This window comes from Suncus etruscus, chromosome 4 (genome assembly GCF_024139225.1).
Source record: "Suncus etruscus isolate mSunEtr1 chromosome 4, mSunEtr1.pri.cur, whole genome shotgun sequence".
Lineage (NCBI taxonomy): Eukaryota > Metazoa > Chordata > Mammalia > Eulipotyphla > Soricidae > Suncus > Suncus etruscus.
This window is the reverse complement of record NC_064851.1, coordinates 119,269,703-119,288,901: the sequence shown is the minus strand read 5'-3', so window position 1 is coordinate 119,288,901 and position 19,199 is coordinate 119,269,703. Positions and strand designations below refer to the sequence as shown.

General features: G+C 36.2%; 1 protein-coding gene across 1 annotated transcript in view; it reads left to right on the top strand.

The window, feature by feature from the left end:
- The first annotated feature begins 7,217 nt into the window (after positions 1-7,217).
- PALLD (palladin, cytoskeletal associated protein) overlaps positions 7,218-19,199 on the top strand; it is a 463,024-nt gene continuing 451,042 nt past the window's right edge. The window contains exon 1 of the mRNA XM_049771290.1: positions 7,218-8,122. Coding sequence (XP_049627247.1) covers positions 7,218-8,122 — 905 coding nt within the window. The remainder of the gene's footprint in view (positions 8,123-19,199) is intronic.

Here is a 19,199-nt window from a genome sequence, read left to right as displayed (position 1 = left end):
TGATGTATGGCATCCCCTGTGAAACACTATAGACTCTCAAACGGTGGCTCAAATACTAACTAGCTTAATTTTTTTCCAGCATCTGTCCTATTCAGACAATGGGAATTGTATTGTCTGAGGAATCATACATAATAAGTATCCCCAAATAGGAGTGAAATTCAGTTTACAAGAAGGAATTCGAGTTTGAAACAAAAATATAGGGAAGAGCAAAGGAACTATATGTGAAAAGTCTACCAACATGATAGAACATAGTGGTTTGAAGGAAGGAGTGGGAGGAGGTTGGTGAAGAATGAGTGTCAACTGTGGCTGAGGGCCCAGGGTGGAGGAAAGTGCTGGGAGTTTACAATTTCGAAGATTTCCCAGAGATTAAGAGGCATCCTGTGCATTAATTACACTTCAGACATTTTCTTATCAGTCAGCAAGCACTTCTGGGAATAAAACAAATAAGAAATGACATGGCCAAATTTGTAAACCTGATCTCTTCTGCCATATTTGATCTCCTACTGCAATTTGTTTAGATGTTTTAATAGCAATTATCATGTTCCTCCTTGTATTTGAGTCACATTTTACTTTTACCTAATCTCTCTAATCCTGCTTTCTGGTTTATGAGATCATTAAAGAAGAGAAACCGTGCCTGGCTCATTATTTGCACTCCTTGAAGCTTCCTCAATATCTAGGAAATGATCAATAGATTTTATATTCAACTTATTATTCTGGGAAAGGAAAGCTGAGAAAGGAAGTATGACTCCAAAATTGGCTTCAAAATTGGTAGGAGCCAGAAAGAACCATGTTCCTTCCATCAGGAAGCTAGACCTTAAATCCAAAGACATTATAAAATTTTGCTGATGAGAGTTTTAAGAAAAGTGATAATTAAGGCAAATCTATTAGTAATGGAAATGAAGAGGAAAAGATAACGGAGAAAAGAAGGAATTTCAAGACAATTTAAATTCTTTAAGAGAGACTGGGTACAGAAAAGATTTAAAGACATATGGGAACACTTTATTCTTGAAAAGTGCAAAAATCTTTCAATTCTATGCACTCCAGGAGAACACTTTAATATTTTTGGCATTTGCTTCATTCCCTTTTTACCCATTAAACGTAGTATAATTAACTCTTTTTATGTATGTCAGGGTCCATGTCTATCCCAGCAGCATAGAATTACCAAAAATACTGTTTGAAATAAAACATGACATCTCAGGGACATGATGGAGATGTTTGCAGTTGTATTTCTTTTGATTATGACCTTCTAATTTGGGGCTGTTGATGGACAAGGAAATCTCAGAAGCATAATTTCCCACTAAGTTTGGGCCACCTGGAAAGCTCTCTTGTTTACCCACATGGAATGTGCATTTTCCCTAGACCACATGCGTGCCCCAGCAGCAATAACAGGGTTGCAAATTAAACTTGAATCCTACGTGCCACAGAGCTATTATTTTCTTTTTCACTGAGCAAGCAGTTTTAAGGTTGCACCTAATCCTGACAACTGGATATTGTCATTGGCGCCTCTTTAAAACCAAAATATAAGTTAATAAGCAGGTGATTTAATCTGCCTCCAGCAAACACTCCCTCTTTTAAAAAAAGAATTGGAAATTGTTTCATCATCCAGAAGTATGCTTATATAATGCTTGGGTGGAATTTCAAGCTATATTATATCATGGCCATTTTACACTAAATAGAATCGGTTAATGTCACTATTCTCATTTCTGATACATAGTCTTATTGATCTGACATTGCTTAGGATTCTTGGTGTAAAAAATAAAATGAAAAAAATGTATGGCTATATCTTGAACTCTAGAACATTATCTGCATTTGAATTTTAGGTCTCTGGCATTTCTTCCCTGTTTCCTTTTTTCTAAAATGAATCTTGTTTACAAAAAAATTAAATGGAATAATCTAGAAAACTGCTCCCAGCAAAATGCCAAAATTACCATGTGCAGCTTTTGTTTATTAATATTAATGTATCATGTGTATTCTTTTGATAGTGAATGTTCAATAGCAGGAATTGACAAAATTTTGCTGTGAAGGTTTAGTTACTATTTAGGTTATCTTGGCAATATGGTCTTTGTTGTCAATAATCAACTCCATTATTGAGCCATAGAAAGCCACAACATCACATGAATTTTATTCTAACTTCAGTCACTTACCAAAGGACTTTTCCTTTAAAATGGTTAACAGGGACATTTCTCTATCTTAATATATCCTGCTGAATCTCTACTGCAGCCTATCTCATTATCTTCTTTTATGTATGTTTTCAGAGGGTATGTAACTTTCAGTTATTAACCTCTGTTCAAATGAATTTCAATCCAACATCAATTTTAAAGTCCACCCCTACATTGACAATTGCTCAGTAACCAGTAACCTTCTATATTTACCTCTCATTTTACTTGTGTATCAAAACCAGGATCAACTATAGATACATTTTTACTTTGACTATTAAGCTCTGCTTTGGAAACATGCACAGAAATTAATAATGCTGCACAAAAAATCTAACCTCAATAACACCCTTGTTTCCTCCTTTCACACACACATACACACACACACACACACACACACACACACACACACTCTTTGTTATTTCTCTCCTTTGACAATGGAACAAATGTGTCCCTCTAAACTGAAACTCGGCACTCTATTTGTGCAATAAGAGCTTGTTCATCGCACAAAAGGAAGACTGAATCTATACATGTTCAACTTTCTATACATATTTTAACTTCCTCTCTATTGGCAAATTTCATTTGTTCTGCATTGGGACATACAACTGTTGAACCATTCTAACAAACAAATTAAAAACATCACTGGATTCCACATTTGTTCAATAAAATTTTGGATAAATTTACATTATACTTGTTATATTTGTCATGATGTAGCTTTTCCAAATCCTTTGTCTCATGGACAAAACCTAATCAAGTATTCAATAGATGAAAACTTTTTTTTCTATATATGACTATATTTGAAAATTAACAGGAAATCAGGATGCACCATTTTGAAGAACAGATAGGAAAGAAGTATTGTAGAATATCTCAGTTGACAAAAAAAAAATACAACAATGAAGCCACATAAGGATTTATAAGATTTATTTAGAGGACCATGAAAAATGTGACTTAATAGGGACAATAGGACAAGATTGTGAAGACTCTAATAATTCAAGTGTAACAAAGTGAGTCATCTTTCAAGAGTATGTCTTAAGCAAAAGTACAAGATCAATTTGTGTCTTAGTTTTTCTTATTAATTATAGAAGAATGGAACAGAGACATAGTTCAAAGAGCTACAGTGCCTGCTGGCATTCTCAACTCCATGAGTTCAGTCCTGGGCACCAAATGACCAGGTCTATAGGCATTCAGCACCATACTTCTAGCAGCCTAGTTGGCTGAATATTGCGAGGAGTGGTTTTTAGCTACTTGAGCACTGCTTAGAAGAATCCCTTCCAAAATAAATTAAAAAAAATAAACTGTATTAATATTAAATTTTATGATCTCTGGGTACATATCTTCCATTGAATTAAAAATTTCTATAAATCACCGGAGCCCTAAATGGTAAAAGATCATTGAGATGAATTTCTCAAACTCTTCTAAGCACTTATATTATGTTCTCTGAGACTTCTAGAAGTCAAAAGAAAATGAAACTAGCTTTTGATTATAGCAATAAAACTTACATTTCACTGAATTAATTAGCAAAATAGCATTACTTTAAACAGAAATCGGAACTTGTTTCTTAAGTTACCAAGTGGTCCAATTCTGTTCATATAAAGAATATTTGCTTGTGGAAAATTAATGCTTTGCCATATTTATTCATGACCTAGCTGATCAAGTTAATATTTACAATATACAGCAACATTACTTTATTGGTTTCTAGACTCAATCAGAAGACAATGGTAGCTTCTGTTTTGGTTTTTTTTGGGAAGGTGATTGGATGGGAAGCTTACTACTGGCTCTAAGCTCAGAGATCACTTCTGCAGGTCCTCAGGGGGAACATATGCAGTGCTGAGGATTGAATCTTTTTCTTTGGATCTAGCCCCAAGATAGCTTCTCATGTTCTCATGATCTTCACTAGAACATCTTAAGAATAAAACATAGACAAAGAATTGCATAATCAGAGAAAGGCAAGCACCATCATCTTGTAACTTTAGTTTATATAGTAGATTTTAGTTAAATTATGCCCCAACTTTTTTTTTTTGCAAGTATTGAAACACTTTGTACAGTGATGTAGTCATACAAATGCCCTCCACAGGACACAGAGTTCTCTAGCATGTCCTTGAGGTTTGGATTGTGTTATCATAGAGACAACAGGAAAAGTTTATTTTCTTTTCCCTTTGATACCATATCAAATGTTGTATTACTTGTATATTATTTGCTTAATGTCCTTTACACCATTCCCTGCATGGCCATTCATGTGACTCACTGTTATGTTAATGGCAGTGTCAGAGAATTATGCCCTTGTGACATTTCATTCCTTGAATGTTAGGACTATGCTATTTGATCAAGAGTTAACATACCTCAGCTTTTGGTCCAAAATTTGTCCCTTTTGATATACTTGGGTTTTTTTTTTGTTTGTTTTGGTTTGTTTTGGTTCGGCTCAGGGATTACTCCTGGCTCTACGCTCAGAAATCTATGCTCAGAAATCACTCCTGGCAGGCTCATATGGGATGCCGGGATTCGAACCACTGACCTTCTGCATGCAAGACAAGTGCCTTATCTTCATACTATCTCTTTAGCCCCCTTTTGGTCTACTTGTGTGTGATCTGCATACTAGGAATGATTTTTACATTTTAACTATTGTTTAAAAACTATTTTTCAAAAAAATTGCATGTAAAATTCCCAATGCATAAATAAGAGTTTTTAGGTAAAGAACTATTCTCATTTATTTGTGTACTATTCTATATGACTTGTTCCATGCTGTGATAAAGAAATGAATGATTACAACAAAACAGCCATAGAACCAAACACATTTGTTACCTGTCCTTAAATGGCAAAGTTTATCAATAAAACTGTACTTTTGGTGTCTAACACTTCATTATTAATTATGCGAATTAAATTTTGTATAAACAAATTGAATAAACAAAAAACAAGGAAAGAATGAGAAAGAAGGCTTCAGATATTTCATTAAAACCTAGAGCAGGGCCCGGAGAGATAGCACAGCGATGTTTGCCTTGCAAGCAGCCAATCCAGGACCAAAGGTGATTGGTTCAAATCCCGGTGACCCACATGGTCCCCCGTGCCTGCCAGGAGCTATTTCTGAGCAGACAGCCAGGAGTAACCCCTGAGCACCACCGGGTGTGGCCCAAAAACCAAAAAAAAAAAAAAAAAAAAAAAAAAAAAACCTAGAGCAAATGAAAATTTGAATAAAAACATTGTAGCTTAGTTTTGTGAAAATACCAATAAGCTGCTTAACTAGAATGAAACTAGAGCTTTCAGAGAAAAGCTCTAGAGTTTTACCAAAATTATCTTTGCAACAGCATTTTTGTTGCAAGTAGTTGGCTACAAAACAATTGTGCCATAGAAAAGAAGGGGGGGAAAGAACAAGCAGAGTGGAAGCAATAACTTAATAGGATGAGCACATGCTTTACATGAGAGACACTAGAGGATAGGCATAGTCTCTCTCAACTCCCACCCTGCACCACCAGGGGTAACCCTTGGATACTGAGCAGAGTAGCTTCCAAGCAGTATGACCCAAAGAAACAAAACAAAACAAACAAAAAAGGTTAATTGCATTCAAAAGGACATCATTAACCATGGAAATTAAAAATTAACTCAAAAAATAAAATGAAGGGGATGGAGCAGTGGCACAAAGCAGTAAGGTGTCTGCCTTGCCTTCACTAGCCTAGGACAGACGGCGATTCGATCCCCCTGCATCCCATATGGTCCCACAAGCCAGGAGCAATTTCTGAGCACATAGCCAGGAGTAACCCCTGAGCATCACTGAATGTGGCCCCAACTCCCCCCCAAAATGTAAAATATTGAAGATAAATTGATTTTAATATAAATCCTCTCTAGAGAATATTTTAGTTAAATACTGAATGCAATTATATTGCAAAATTATATAATGCAATGCATTTGAATAAATATAAGACATAAATCATATCACTTAGTATCAAACTCAAAAAATGATTTCTTCAATTTGCAAAGACTTCTTTTATTTTATTCTGAAGAATGAAAATCAGATTGACAATCAGCTTAAATATACTTTTAAAAAGCCAACAAAAGCAGCTGATTAATTTGTCAAAGATGAAATTAACATAAACCACCAACGAGTTCTTTTCTGTTTTACAATAAAATTGCTGTACAGACATTTGGTGGCAAAAATACTTGTGATATTATTGCTAGACGTGGTGTAGTGAATCCCTGACCAATGATGTCCATAGTTTCATCAAAAATGTGACTTTATGTAAAGCATCTTACAAGGAAATCAGGCCCTGAAATAAGTTTTATTCAACGTAGACAAGGATTATTATATTTCCTCATCAGTTGGAAACCAATTTTACTATAGTTCAATTAATATATGTAAAAATTAAGTTTCTAAGGACATAATGCTGATTATGTAAAAATATCACTAAACTTTTATATAATGCCTCCAACACTTCTAATATTTTTTCATGAGTTTATTTTCCAATTCACCCATTCCATCTCCTGGTAAAAGGCTCCCCAACACTCTCTCTCTCTCTCTCTCTCACTTTCTCTCTCTTTCTCCTCTCTCCTCTCTTCTCTCTCTCTCTCCTCTCTTCTCTCTCTCTGTCTCTGTCTCTCTCTCTCTCTCTCTCTCTCTCTCTCTCTCTCTCTCTCTCTCACACACACACACACACACACACACACACACACACACACACCCATTACCAACTATTTCAGGCCACATTTTTCTGGGACGATAAACACAAATGAACTCCAAGTTTCTTCTTATAGAAAACAGAAGCATGAGTTAAAAACAAACAAAAATATCAACACTATGCTTGCCTTGCCTGGGTGAGGTCCTGGCCTCAATCCCTGGAGTGGCAAAAATAAATAACAAAAAGCAAGAGTATGTGTTTAATGTTTTCCCCAGCTTGTAAATTAGTCGTGGTATGATAAAGTTCAAAAAAGAAAAAAGAAAAAGAAAAAAAAAAGGAAAAGGAATCATAACTCCCAGTGGCAATTTTATGTTGTCTTTCAGAACTCAGGAGTCGGCTGGTTCCCAGAGCCTGAACCTTCCTATTGAAAGCTTTTAGAGTGTATGAAGACTAGTCAAAAATGTCAGAAACTTCCTCCCACGACTCCTTCTACGATTCCCTATCAGACATGCAAGAAGAAAGCAAGAGTGCTGACTTCTTCCCGGGACTCTCTGCTTTTCTCAGCCAGGAAGAGATAAACAAGAGCCTTGACCTCGCCCGTAGGGCAATAGTCAACTCTGAGACTGAAGATGTGGACTCGGAAAAGGAGATCTTGGAGATTTTCAACACCTCTCCTGAGAGTGTCTGTGACAAGCCCACCTGCCAGGAGCCCACAACTGGCGAGCCAGCATCTGCAGAGGCAGAGCAGGACCACAGGCCGAGACCTGGGCAGCCTCTGCCCCAAGAACAAACAGCGAGTAGCTCTCCACCGCTGTGCAAGAGGAACCCTGCCCTGTCCCCACTGCTCGCCAGCCCCAGTTATATCCGGAGCCTCCGAAAGTCTGACAAGCACAATGCCAAAGCAACCCAAGTGGGTCAGGCCTTTCTAGGCAAAGCTGGCTCCCAGAGCCAGCTGTGTGATAGGGCAGCAAATTTCATTGACGAGTTGACATCTATATTCAGAGAAGCAGCCAAGCCAAGAAACAGAAGCCCCAATGGGGAGTCCTCATCCCCGGACAGTGGGTACCTGTCTCCCAGAAACCAGTCCTCAGCCCTAAGGAATGCCTCGGCCAGCCAGAGCCCCACCCAAGACCCGCAGGAGATGGAAGCAGAGGCCAAAGCAGCTGAAACCACTCACAGCTACCAGGCCACGCAGGTCCCAGCAGGGCCAGTTCCGGGCGTTTCACTCTCACAGTCCCAAATGCAGCCCCTCCAAGTCCCATCAGCTCCGAGGTTCATCCAGAAGCTGAGAAGCCAAGAAGTGGAGGAAGGAAATCAAGTCTACTTGGAGTGTAGAGTCACTGGCAGCCCAGCACCCCGAGTCAGGTAAGCCTTTTGCATAAGACTATCAAAATGCATTGTGTTGGCATCCCGTTCGGCTTCAAGCTGGGAGGAGATGATAGTTCCTTATAGGGTCGGCCTCATTTTCCAATACAGGCCCAAGCACCCCAGAATTGTGAATTTGAATGAGGGGGTAAGCAAAGAATGCAACAGGCTTTGGAGAAGCACACACAACTTGTTCTGAAGAACTCTGGAGTGAAATGGCTGTCAGGGAATCTTAAAATGTGCATCCAGTTTATTCAAGGCACTGAGAAAGGGTGCATGCCTCAAATGTATGTGCTGAAGATGGCTGAATGTGTGGTGTGACTAGAATTTGTCGGGCAGTATAGAAAGGAAAGACTTGAACCAATGGAGGAAAGAGAGAGAAGGGGGGGGGGGGTTTATGCACTTTTTTCTTGAACTTGACTGACCCTGATTGCATCCTCAATATCACATATGAGCCCCTGAATGTCCCAGAGTACAGAGGCAGGGGTAAGCCCAACCACCTACAGAGATGGTCCCTAATAATCAGACAAGAAAACAACTCATAAGACTAGCCATTCCCCAAAAGATAATGTACTTTGAAGCACAATTCTCAGTCACAATTCTCAGTCAAGAGGTTATTTGAATTCCTGTGGACTGCTGGAAGAGTGCAAGGAAGACACAAGTAAATGAACATGCATAAATAGGGGGACCTCAGCAGGGGCCAGGAAGTAACCAAGGTGGGAACATGTTTGAGAAACCCTGAACTGAGACATGAGCTAAATTGTACCCACACTTAATTCCATATGATACAACCAAGAGAGGGAGAACTTTTCTAAGAAAAGATTAACCAAGGTCTATTCCACATATATAGATTCTGATCATTAGCATGCAATAACTACAATAATAATTAGATAAATATATAGTTGGTAGACATCAATAAATACTTTAACTACTTCCTATGTGATTGTAGAGCTTATACCATTTGTGCAAAAAGTCTAACTGGCATGAGGTCAGATTGTGGTTTTTCCAATTATAACTCCATATTTCCTAGCTGTGTTTCTTAGGCAAGTTATTGTAGATCAGTTACTTTATCTGAAAACTATATAAAAATGTAGCGTCATGCACTTAGTATGTGCTGCATTCATGTTGCGACTTTAAAAAATATTTCTGTTTTTATTATTTTTTAAATAATTTTATTGTGACCAAAGTGAATTATGAATCTGTCACAGTAATATTTAAGGTACAGAATGACAATGAATCAGGGATATTCCAACCACAATTGTCCACAGCATGCATTCTGTATTTCCCTCCTTTGATGCTGCACACACACACACACACACACACACACACACACACACCAGTCTCCTTTGATGCTGCACACACACACACACAAACACACACACACACACACACCAGTCTGCTAGCATAACTGGTCCTCTCTGTGTATAGCTTGTTGTAGATTGGGTATCAATTCTTTTATTTTTGACTTTGGGCTTGGTTTTTAAGTCTGATCATTTTTTTATTTCTACTCAATATTTCTCAAAATTGCTCCAAATTGAAATAACATTTTATGTCATTTCTATATCATGTACTAGAAGAATAAGTCACTTGCTCGCTTATTTTGGAAGTTTTACTTTTATGCACATTGAGAATATTTTACTTAAATTATGTAAATACAATAGACATGTCCTAAATGATGAAATTTGTATTATTATGGTAGACACCATGGGCAAAGGAGATACTTTATTATTAACGTTTCAGAAGCCACAAACGTCACTTACCCTACATCTACTGCAATATATACTAGAATTGGTTTCTTAGACTGCATTATCATAAAAATGAAGGAGCTTTGAATTAAGTAGTATAAAGTAGTATAAGTAGAAAATAGTATAAGTAGAAGCAAGGAACTTTGTACATGCACAACTATTCATTCAATTAATTCACCTCTAGTTTTTATACATTTATGGCATTACTTGTAAAAATTACTTGTAGAAATTGACAGCAGGGGGCAGTAAAAAGCCTCCTCGTTTGATCAAAGACGTTCTAAATTCTCTGTTTATGTATCTTCTTTGTTTTGCCATTGAAAAAATATATTGACTCTCCCTTTGGGTTTCTATTTAGATTTTTGAGCCAACTACTATTTATCCTCAGGAACAAACAATTCTTTAGGAATATGTTTTATATTCAAACATTTCATTAGTTTTAATAGGGTTCCCATTCACCTCCACTTTACATTCACCTCCAAAACAGGATTCATCCAAATATATTGCTGTGGTAAGTTAGTATACTACATCCTTTCAAATATGACCTAAAATCTTATTTATTAAAGTTTGTGTTATTTATTATTTGGTAACTTGGAGGCCATAAAATTTATTCTGTCTCCTTTCTTTTTACAGGTTAGGTAATCATTATTTTTCATGATATTTATAAAAATTATTAGCTAGTGTGCACTTATTATCTCCCATTTTTGCCAAAGTTCATGATTAATTCTCATTAGTCATTACAGATTGTAATTCTTTAATGAGAGTGCTTCCTTGTTTAAAGAAGCTGGTCATTTTGTTATTCTTTGGAGTTTGTTTTGTTTGGGAGTTTTTGTTATGTTTTGAGAGTAAGAGTATAAACATGCACTGGATTTGCTCCATTACTGTTTGAGATCTTAATTTTCTCTGCTATACGTACATTTGTAAGAGTACCCAATATAAACTTTGAGCTCTTTCTTTTCCTCATGAGAGAGATACAAGAACAAATGCTTGGAAGAACTTTCAAGAAAGAAAATTAAGTTGGGGGAATTTTATTAAACAACTGTGATTTACAGAGATATTGATGGTCAAGTTTTAGACAGATAATGTTTCTCCTTGAATTCCACCTCTAGTGTCAATTTCCCTCCACCTGTGTTCCCAACAGGCACATTATCAGCTTTGGTTGTTGTAGGTTAGCTCCCACAGTTTCACTGTTGTTGACTCTGTGGTTTGCATATATAGCTAATTTTAATTATTACATAAAATTGAAATGAATGTATTTTTCTGATAGTCCTGTTGCTCCATATTTCTCATTTGTTAATTTACAGAAGTATGTTTTTTGCTCTTATATCCACCTACTGGTCTTACTAACCTCAATATTCATGTGCTGGCAAAAAATTTCAGTTAGAACTACTGAATTTAACTAGAGATGTTAGTTCAAAATCTTGAGTATTGTGAACCACTGGATTTTGACGTTTTATACTTAGAAAGATATTTTGTTATAGCAACCATGTATTTTAAATATACACATATAAGAGAAAAAGGAATATGAAAACCATGAAATCATTTGCCTAGAAATACAAAATTAATTAATGTTTCCTGGAGGAATATAACATAGCTTCTGATTTCTGATGTTACATTACAGTGATTCCTGAAATTTAACCACTATCACTGCAAGTACTTATTGATAGTTCTAAAAATGAAGCTAACTTCATTTTTAGAATTGAGATCTTTAAGATCTAGGCATGAGGGTCAGATAGTACAGGGGTTAAAGTGCTTGCCTTTCATGAGGTCAATCTCAGTTCAGTCTCCAGCATTGCATACTATTTCCTGAGAACTGCCAAGAGTGATTCTAAAGTACAAAGTCTGGAATAGCCCCTGAGTATTTTTCAGCTGTGGCCCAACTTCCCACCCATTAAAATATAAAAAAACAAAAAGTCTTCTAGACTATATTCCAAAGACATCCTGCTAGCTTCATACTACCATTGCAAAATAGAAAAAGTACTTCACTAATTCTCTTTGCTTGGTATATTCACAAAGTAAGGTAAGTCAATCAACATAAACTTAATTTTAATAAGTTTGTTTGTTTTTATTTTGAGGCCACTTCCAGTGGTGCTCAGGGTGTTTCCAGACTCAGAACTCAGAAATTACTCCTGCAAACCCAGAAGACCCATATGGGATGCTGGGGATCAAATCTAGGTTAGTCGCGTGCAAGGCAAATGCCCTACCCACTGTACCATCACTCCATTCCCTAAAAAATTATTGAAGTAGTTAGTCTTAAACATAAATGGAAACAAAACAAATCATTTCCCACATATGAACAGTAGTCTAAGCAATTCTCATATTTATACTGTAGGATAAGTGTATTCAAAATTAAGAGGGTAACAAACATTTAAACACCCACTTACTGTAATAAAACTGGAATATAGTCTGGGTCCAAGCATGTTTCACATTTAAGTAGAGTTACTCATATGTTTTTAGGAGAAGTCTAATAAATCATCATTTCTAGCCCACTTAACCACATATATTGTCTCAATATATGTACTTCAAAGAAATAAAATAGTTAATTTTTAGAAGAAAAACTCAGTAACTCCAATGTTTCCAATTCATTTATATTTGCAAGACATTGAATATCATCAAAAGCTAAAATCAGTATGTTGGATCGTGACTTTGAGCTTTAACTTTCTTAATCACTTGATCATAGGGCAAACAACCAATATGATACAGATTCTACTTTAATTGCAACCCTTAATAAGTGACATGAGATAGTCAATACTTTATTATAATATAAGCTTTGGATTAAAAGAACTTTGCTTCACTGTAGACTAATGTTTCAGAAAGGTTAGGAGAAACAGTGTTTGGCAGTTCTGGGGCATGAAAAGATCTTATATTTTTTGACATTTTCTTTTTCATCGTTTTTACTTCTTTTTTTTTTGGTTTTGTTTTTTTGATTGTTTTTGGGTCACACCCAGTGGCGCTCAGGAATTACTCTTGGCTCTGCATCCAGAAATTGCTCCTGGCAGGCTTTAGGGAACATATGGGGTGCCCAGATTCAAATCGGGGCCAATCCTGTGTTGGCTGCATGCAAGGCTAATGCCCTACCACTGTGATATCACTCTGCCCACATTTTTTGACATTTTAAATTTCTAATACATTTACCAGAATATATTAAACTAATAGATTTACTGGAATATAAGCTCATCATAAGTTCAGGAAGACTTGTACATATTTAAATCATCATTCGAATTTAATCATCATACATTAAATTTACCCAACATAATGTTGTATATCAAATTTGACTCATTAAAACTAAGGAAAAACTAGCAAAGAACTATACATATTCATAAAACAAAAATTATAATTACATGAATTATAATATCTGGAGCTCACAAATTCAGGAGAGTTTCAAAATATACAAATTCTATAAATAAATTTATCATCATAAATTAAAATTGTAAAACAGTAATATTTTAGGTTTGAGGGTATAGTAAAAGTATAAAAAATGCCTAAGACTAATAAATACTATATCCCAGATAGCCTATGAGATTGAGTGGTAAGATATATACAAGGACTTAAACTCTGCAATGTTTTTGCAATATTTGCAATGTTTTATCTTTTAAGAGGAGTATTTGAGACACAGATGTAAACTGTTATTTTCAGTCTTAATAGTAAACCTTTTGCTTAACTACTCTCTTTTAATTATGTAAGTACTGAGAACTGAATAGGTGATCTCAGGAGTAAAAGGTCAGAGTTATTTATATATATATATACATATATATACACACATATATATCTGTGTGTAAATAGAATAATATAATAAATATGTTGTGTATGTAAATATTTTAGGGGATTATTATGTTACTGACCCTACCCTGATCGGTGATTGTGCCCTACCCTAGGGTGTGACCTGGCATTCTGCCCCCACCCTAGGGTGGTACCTGATTCTGCTTCCACCATTGGGTGGTATCTGATCACACCATTGCGTGGTATCTGATCCCACCATTGGGTGGTATCTGATCCCACCATTGGGTGGTACCTGATTCTGGGGGATAAAAACAAGGGTCTGTGGAAGGCGAGAGGCTTTTTGGCTGGAACTTATGCTGAGTCTTTGGACTTCAGTCTTGTCCATCGAATAAAGCTAATATTTCCACAAGCCTGACTGTCTGCGAGCTGTTTACCCGCCATTTCACCTCAGAACCGTCGGCTGGACAGGGTGGCAGACGCGTGCTCCAAGCTGGAGGGGAAAGACCTCATCCTCCATCCCTCCATCAGTCAACCTCTTCAGGGGCTGACTTGCAATAGTGCATAGTTTATAACTTTTAAAAATATAGTTAGAATTCATAGTGTTTTCATAGGCTATTATTTATATCCAGTATTGCCAAAAATCTTTTATGATATCCTTTATCCTATTTATTGACTGCAGAGAACACAAACTTTGTATGTATCTATATGTTTATTGTGTTTTCTATTCACACATTCATATACATCATATCACATATTCCATCTATACAATAATATTTATACACTGCACCTTTTAGAAGAAGAAAAAGTAAAATTAATAAGAGTTGCTTATCAACATTTCACAAGTCCAATTACATTCTTCAACCATAGCATTTAATGATAAGAGCATGCCAAATGGGGCAGAAGCTGTAAGAAAACAATGCCTCTTAATCCTACTTTCCTTTTCTTTGATCATTTCCTTTAGCTCATTTTGAATCTCTTGTTTTTCTGTACATTTGCATTAAATTAAAATATTGTGCTTTTTATCAATTTTATAGAGGCCGTAAACATTCCCAAACATCAAATTTCCTTTCAACTAAAAACCAAGAGAGGTTAAACAAATAATTATGCCTTTATTTTCATTGACTTGAAGCTATTGCCTTATCTCTAATTCTTCCACATAGATAATTTCTTCTAACTAAAATATTAGAGGGATATGACCTATCCTGTTGTTTTGTTCTCTTCCCTGCCAAATTCATTCTTTCTCAATCCCATCTCCCAACCATTATCCTCTGACTTATAATTCTCATGTGAAAAATAGAGGGATACTCTACTTTAACTTATATAAATATCATAATTAGAGAGAGAACTGAATATTTTTCTATAGACCAGTGAGTGTAAAGACTTAACTACCACTAAATCCATGAGATATTATTCTATATTATTAAGTCTTTTAATGATTTTAACATAACAGAGTAACTGGGCCTTTTTACAACTCCTTAGAAACCCATGTGAGACACCAATATGGTGTAACCATTTCTCTGCCTGTACTGAATACACCAGTAAGTCAAGAAATAGGTTTGATATTCAAGTAAAATGTAGAGTATTCCTATATTCTAAAATTTTAATTGATGTTAATCTTCATCTGTATCTAGCCATGAGGTAGCATTTGCCATCATGCATAGCATCAAATCTAACAAATTAATTCTTTCATTTCTACAAATATCTGACTCAATGACCACATTTCTGTATTCAACAAGAAAATCAATAAGTAAAAAAACACTCCTGTAAATGTTTGTTATTAATAAAATGTCACATATAATCTTCTTAGAATTAAAAATGAGCTTGTGCCCAAATTTTATGCATACATGCACTTGGGGAAGAAGCCATAGAAGTTTGTTTGACAGTGAGACTTTTGGAGTATAAATAATGGCACTTTCATACATCAGTTATTAATTCTTCTGTATCTCAGTTTCCTTGTCAGTGGGAAGTGGAAATTCCTTGAAATGGGAAATCAAAGCACTTACTTTAAAGGTTATACATATTAAGATGATTAACACAGGAACAATGTAGAAATGTTCCAGGCCCCGAGTAATCTCACAAAGGTCCTTTTACATTTGGTATAACTGATATTACAAAGTTCTTTGCTTTTCTTTACTGATTTGGTATAAATTTCCTTTGACTTGCCTTATTGGCAATTTTTCATCTATTTTCTCTCCCTTCCCCTTTTCATTTCTTTTTGGGGCCACACCTCATGATGATGGTTGGGGGTTAGTGCTGGCTTTGCATTCAGGAATCACTCCTGGCAGTGCTCAGGGAACCATATGAGATGCCGGGGATTGAACCTGGGCTGGCCAGGTACAAGGCAAACACTGCACTCACTGTAATACTGTACCAGCTTCTATTTTCTTCCTTTAAATATCTTTATACCATAGTTTTCCTTCCTACTGCTAAGTATTCGCAATTGAATAAGGCTTGTAGAGAGGACCAACTCACAAATTAAAACACTAAGCAAATAAATCCATGTATCTTGAAATGTGCTTCTGATTCCATTTCCACAGTGAATTTTAGTTTTTGTATCTGAAGTCACAATGACCTATAAGCTGCCATGGAGAGTGAGGTATTACCTGTTAGTCTTTGTTGTACTTTTCTGGAAGCTTTTACCTTACTTGGCCTTCTGTTCCTTCAAGGCTGCAGGGAATGGGAGCAAAGCCAGGAAAGTGATTTCTTCCAATTTCTGCTGTTCCCTCCTACAACTAATTATCTCCCCATCCTCTCTTTCATAACCTCAAAGCTGTGAAGGTCAGCTTTATTGTGGATTACTGTCAACTTGGAAAGACTGCCAAAAATTAAAACCCTTTGACCATTGTTTTCTTGCTGCTTTTCAAATTATTTAACCATTTCTTTGAGTTTGCTTCATGGCACCTTGCTAACTATTTCCTAAGCCAATTGAAAGTGAGTCTCTAACACTTTAACCACTCCCTGTTTTATTGTATTCCAATACTTTCAGCAGGAAGAAAACCCTAAAAATAATTTGAGTAACAAATGGCAGGCTTTTCCCCCAGTTAGATAAAATGACTTTGATTTTGTATTTTCTTCCTATTTTAAGTATTATACCATACAACAGCCTTCTCAAAAGGAAAAGAATGTGCTTTTTGGAAATTTAATTCGTTCTTATTCAAACAACTGTGAAAAAGTTGGGAAGAATTTGACTCTGAAGTTTCCATATTTTCAGTCAAAACTTCCCAGTCTCAAATCTTTCCTATAGAGTTGCTTCAAATACCTCTTGTAGTGTTTTTTTCATTTGCCTTTGGGCAAAACTGCATCACGGATCACTGAATCTGTTTAGGTATAATTACAGCAATTCAAGTACTCCACTTAGACATGGTATTCTTTTGCCGGTTAGGAGTTACTTTGTAAATACAACTGTAGCAAATACAATTATAAATTTGAAACTTGATACTGTGCTGATCAAAATAACAAAAAATGTATTTCATGTGTTTGATGTGAAGCAATGGAAATGATTCTTTCCTATTTAATTTTTGTTTCTTTGAGCCAACAAATAGTGTCATATTTAATCTCCGCTGGAATAGGAGCAAATAGCTGTCACCTGAACTCTGAGAAAGCCAGTCAAAAGTCTTTTCTGGCAGAAAATATTGTCAAATTACAAGTGGAAACTAAATCTGTTCTTTTGCTTTTAAGTTCAAACAATGAAATCTAGTTCTATAGAATGGTACATAAAGAAGTAGACAACAGAATCATTAGTTACCTTATCTGTATGTGGGCCAGAGAGTAAATAAAACGCACTCAGAATAAGGATATTTGTCCTAAAGTGACAGTAGTTAGCTTGGGTCTTTAAAACTGAAGAAGTGTTTTACATTGGAAAAACAGAAAATCAGGTCAGAGAAAATGAATTCTAAGTAATAAGGAAAACTCTTAGAAAAGAAACAACAAACAAAGGAGTGGGAGGATAAGGAGAAAAAGATGATGGAAGAATGGAAAGGTGAGGAAGGAAGGAAGGAAGGAAGGAAGGAAGGAAGGAAGGAAGGAAGGAAGGAAGGAAGGAAGGAAGGAAGGAAGGAAGGAAGGAAGGAAGGAAGGAAGGAAGGAAGGAAGGAAGGAAGGAAGGAAGGAAGGAAGGAAGGAAGGAAGGAAAGGAAGAGGGAGGGGAAGGAATAAATTAACATTTAAAGATAATGGATTCTTCCTTTAAAAATTAGCAAAAGGGAGGGAGCCTGAGCGATAGCACAGCAGTAGACATTTGCCTTTCATCAATCGATCCAGGACTGAAGGTGGTTAAAGTCCCGATGTCCCATATGGTCCCCAAGCTAGAAACTATTTCTTTTTTTTTTTTTTTACATTTTTAGCTTGATTTTTTTTCAGTCAACATTTTTAATAATATAATTTTTATTTTGATCATAATGGTTTACATATTGTTGACAGTAATATTATAGGTACATATTTACATAAAATCAGGGGGTTCCCATCATCAATTTGTCCTCCCTACACCTCAGTGTTCGTCCTATCTCCCATATCCTCCTCCCTCACCCCCAGGGCTTCCAGAATATGTGGTCTCCTCTGTACCTAGCTTACTACTTAGTAGTCTTGGTCTTGGTGCCTCCCTTATTTCCCCCTCTAACTGGGAGGAAGGACTATATAGTTCAAGTTATGTGGTTTTATTTGAAGAAGATAAAAGTAATAAACTGGGGTAAAAGTCTAATATGCCGAAAATGGGCGGAATCTTTCTAGAGGCTCTCATCATCGGTTTGAGAGATGAAGGAGAAAAAAAAGGTGAAACACCCCAACAGTACAGAAAGAAGTGTCAAATATCCAGTGAGCACTCCAGTGATAACGATAGGCACCACAAAAAAAGCCATGGTCTTGAGTTAAAAAACATTGGTGGAGCACCTAAAGAAAGAAAAGAAAAGAAGAAAAAAAATAAATATAAATGGGACAACAACTTCAATATCAAAGAAATCGACAAAAAAGTAGATAGTTAAATAAAATAATAATAATAATAAATGAAGAAAAAATAATATATAAAAGATAAAAAATGTTTTGTGCTTTTTGCCTCCCCCCCCCTGCACTGGCACAGTAAATATTGGGGTCATTCGAAAAGGAATTCACTTGGCCTAAGCGCTATGGGGTTTCTCCACCCTTGGGGTATATTGTCACGGGATTAACTATAGACTCCTTTCAGGTTCATTTACTCTACCAGTGGTGCTTTCGTGGTGTTTGGAAAACTTCTGCTCCGTCCTGGGTGATGAAATAAGACCTCAGTATCTAGAGATCTCAGTATCTGCACAGGTCCAGGAGTGGGACTTATGATGAAGTCTTTCTTTGTGGTTCTAGAAGTTCTGTTCCCTCAGTGTCATTTTAATCCATCTTCTGTGGTTGGTGGTCTTGGTCTTTGCACTGATTCTAGGATGGAACCTAGGATAGCGTCTTTCATTGTGTTTCCAGAAGCCCCATTCCGTTGCGATTGTCTCTGCCGGACCTTTAGAACTGGGGATCATGGTGGTTGTGCGGGTCGTTTTTCAAACCCTAGACTCGGGTCAGTCAACATTTTTAGCAGAAATTTTCATGTAAAGAGCGCATAGCCAGGAGTAGCCTCCAAGTGTTACCGGGGTTGGCTCAAA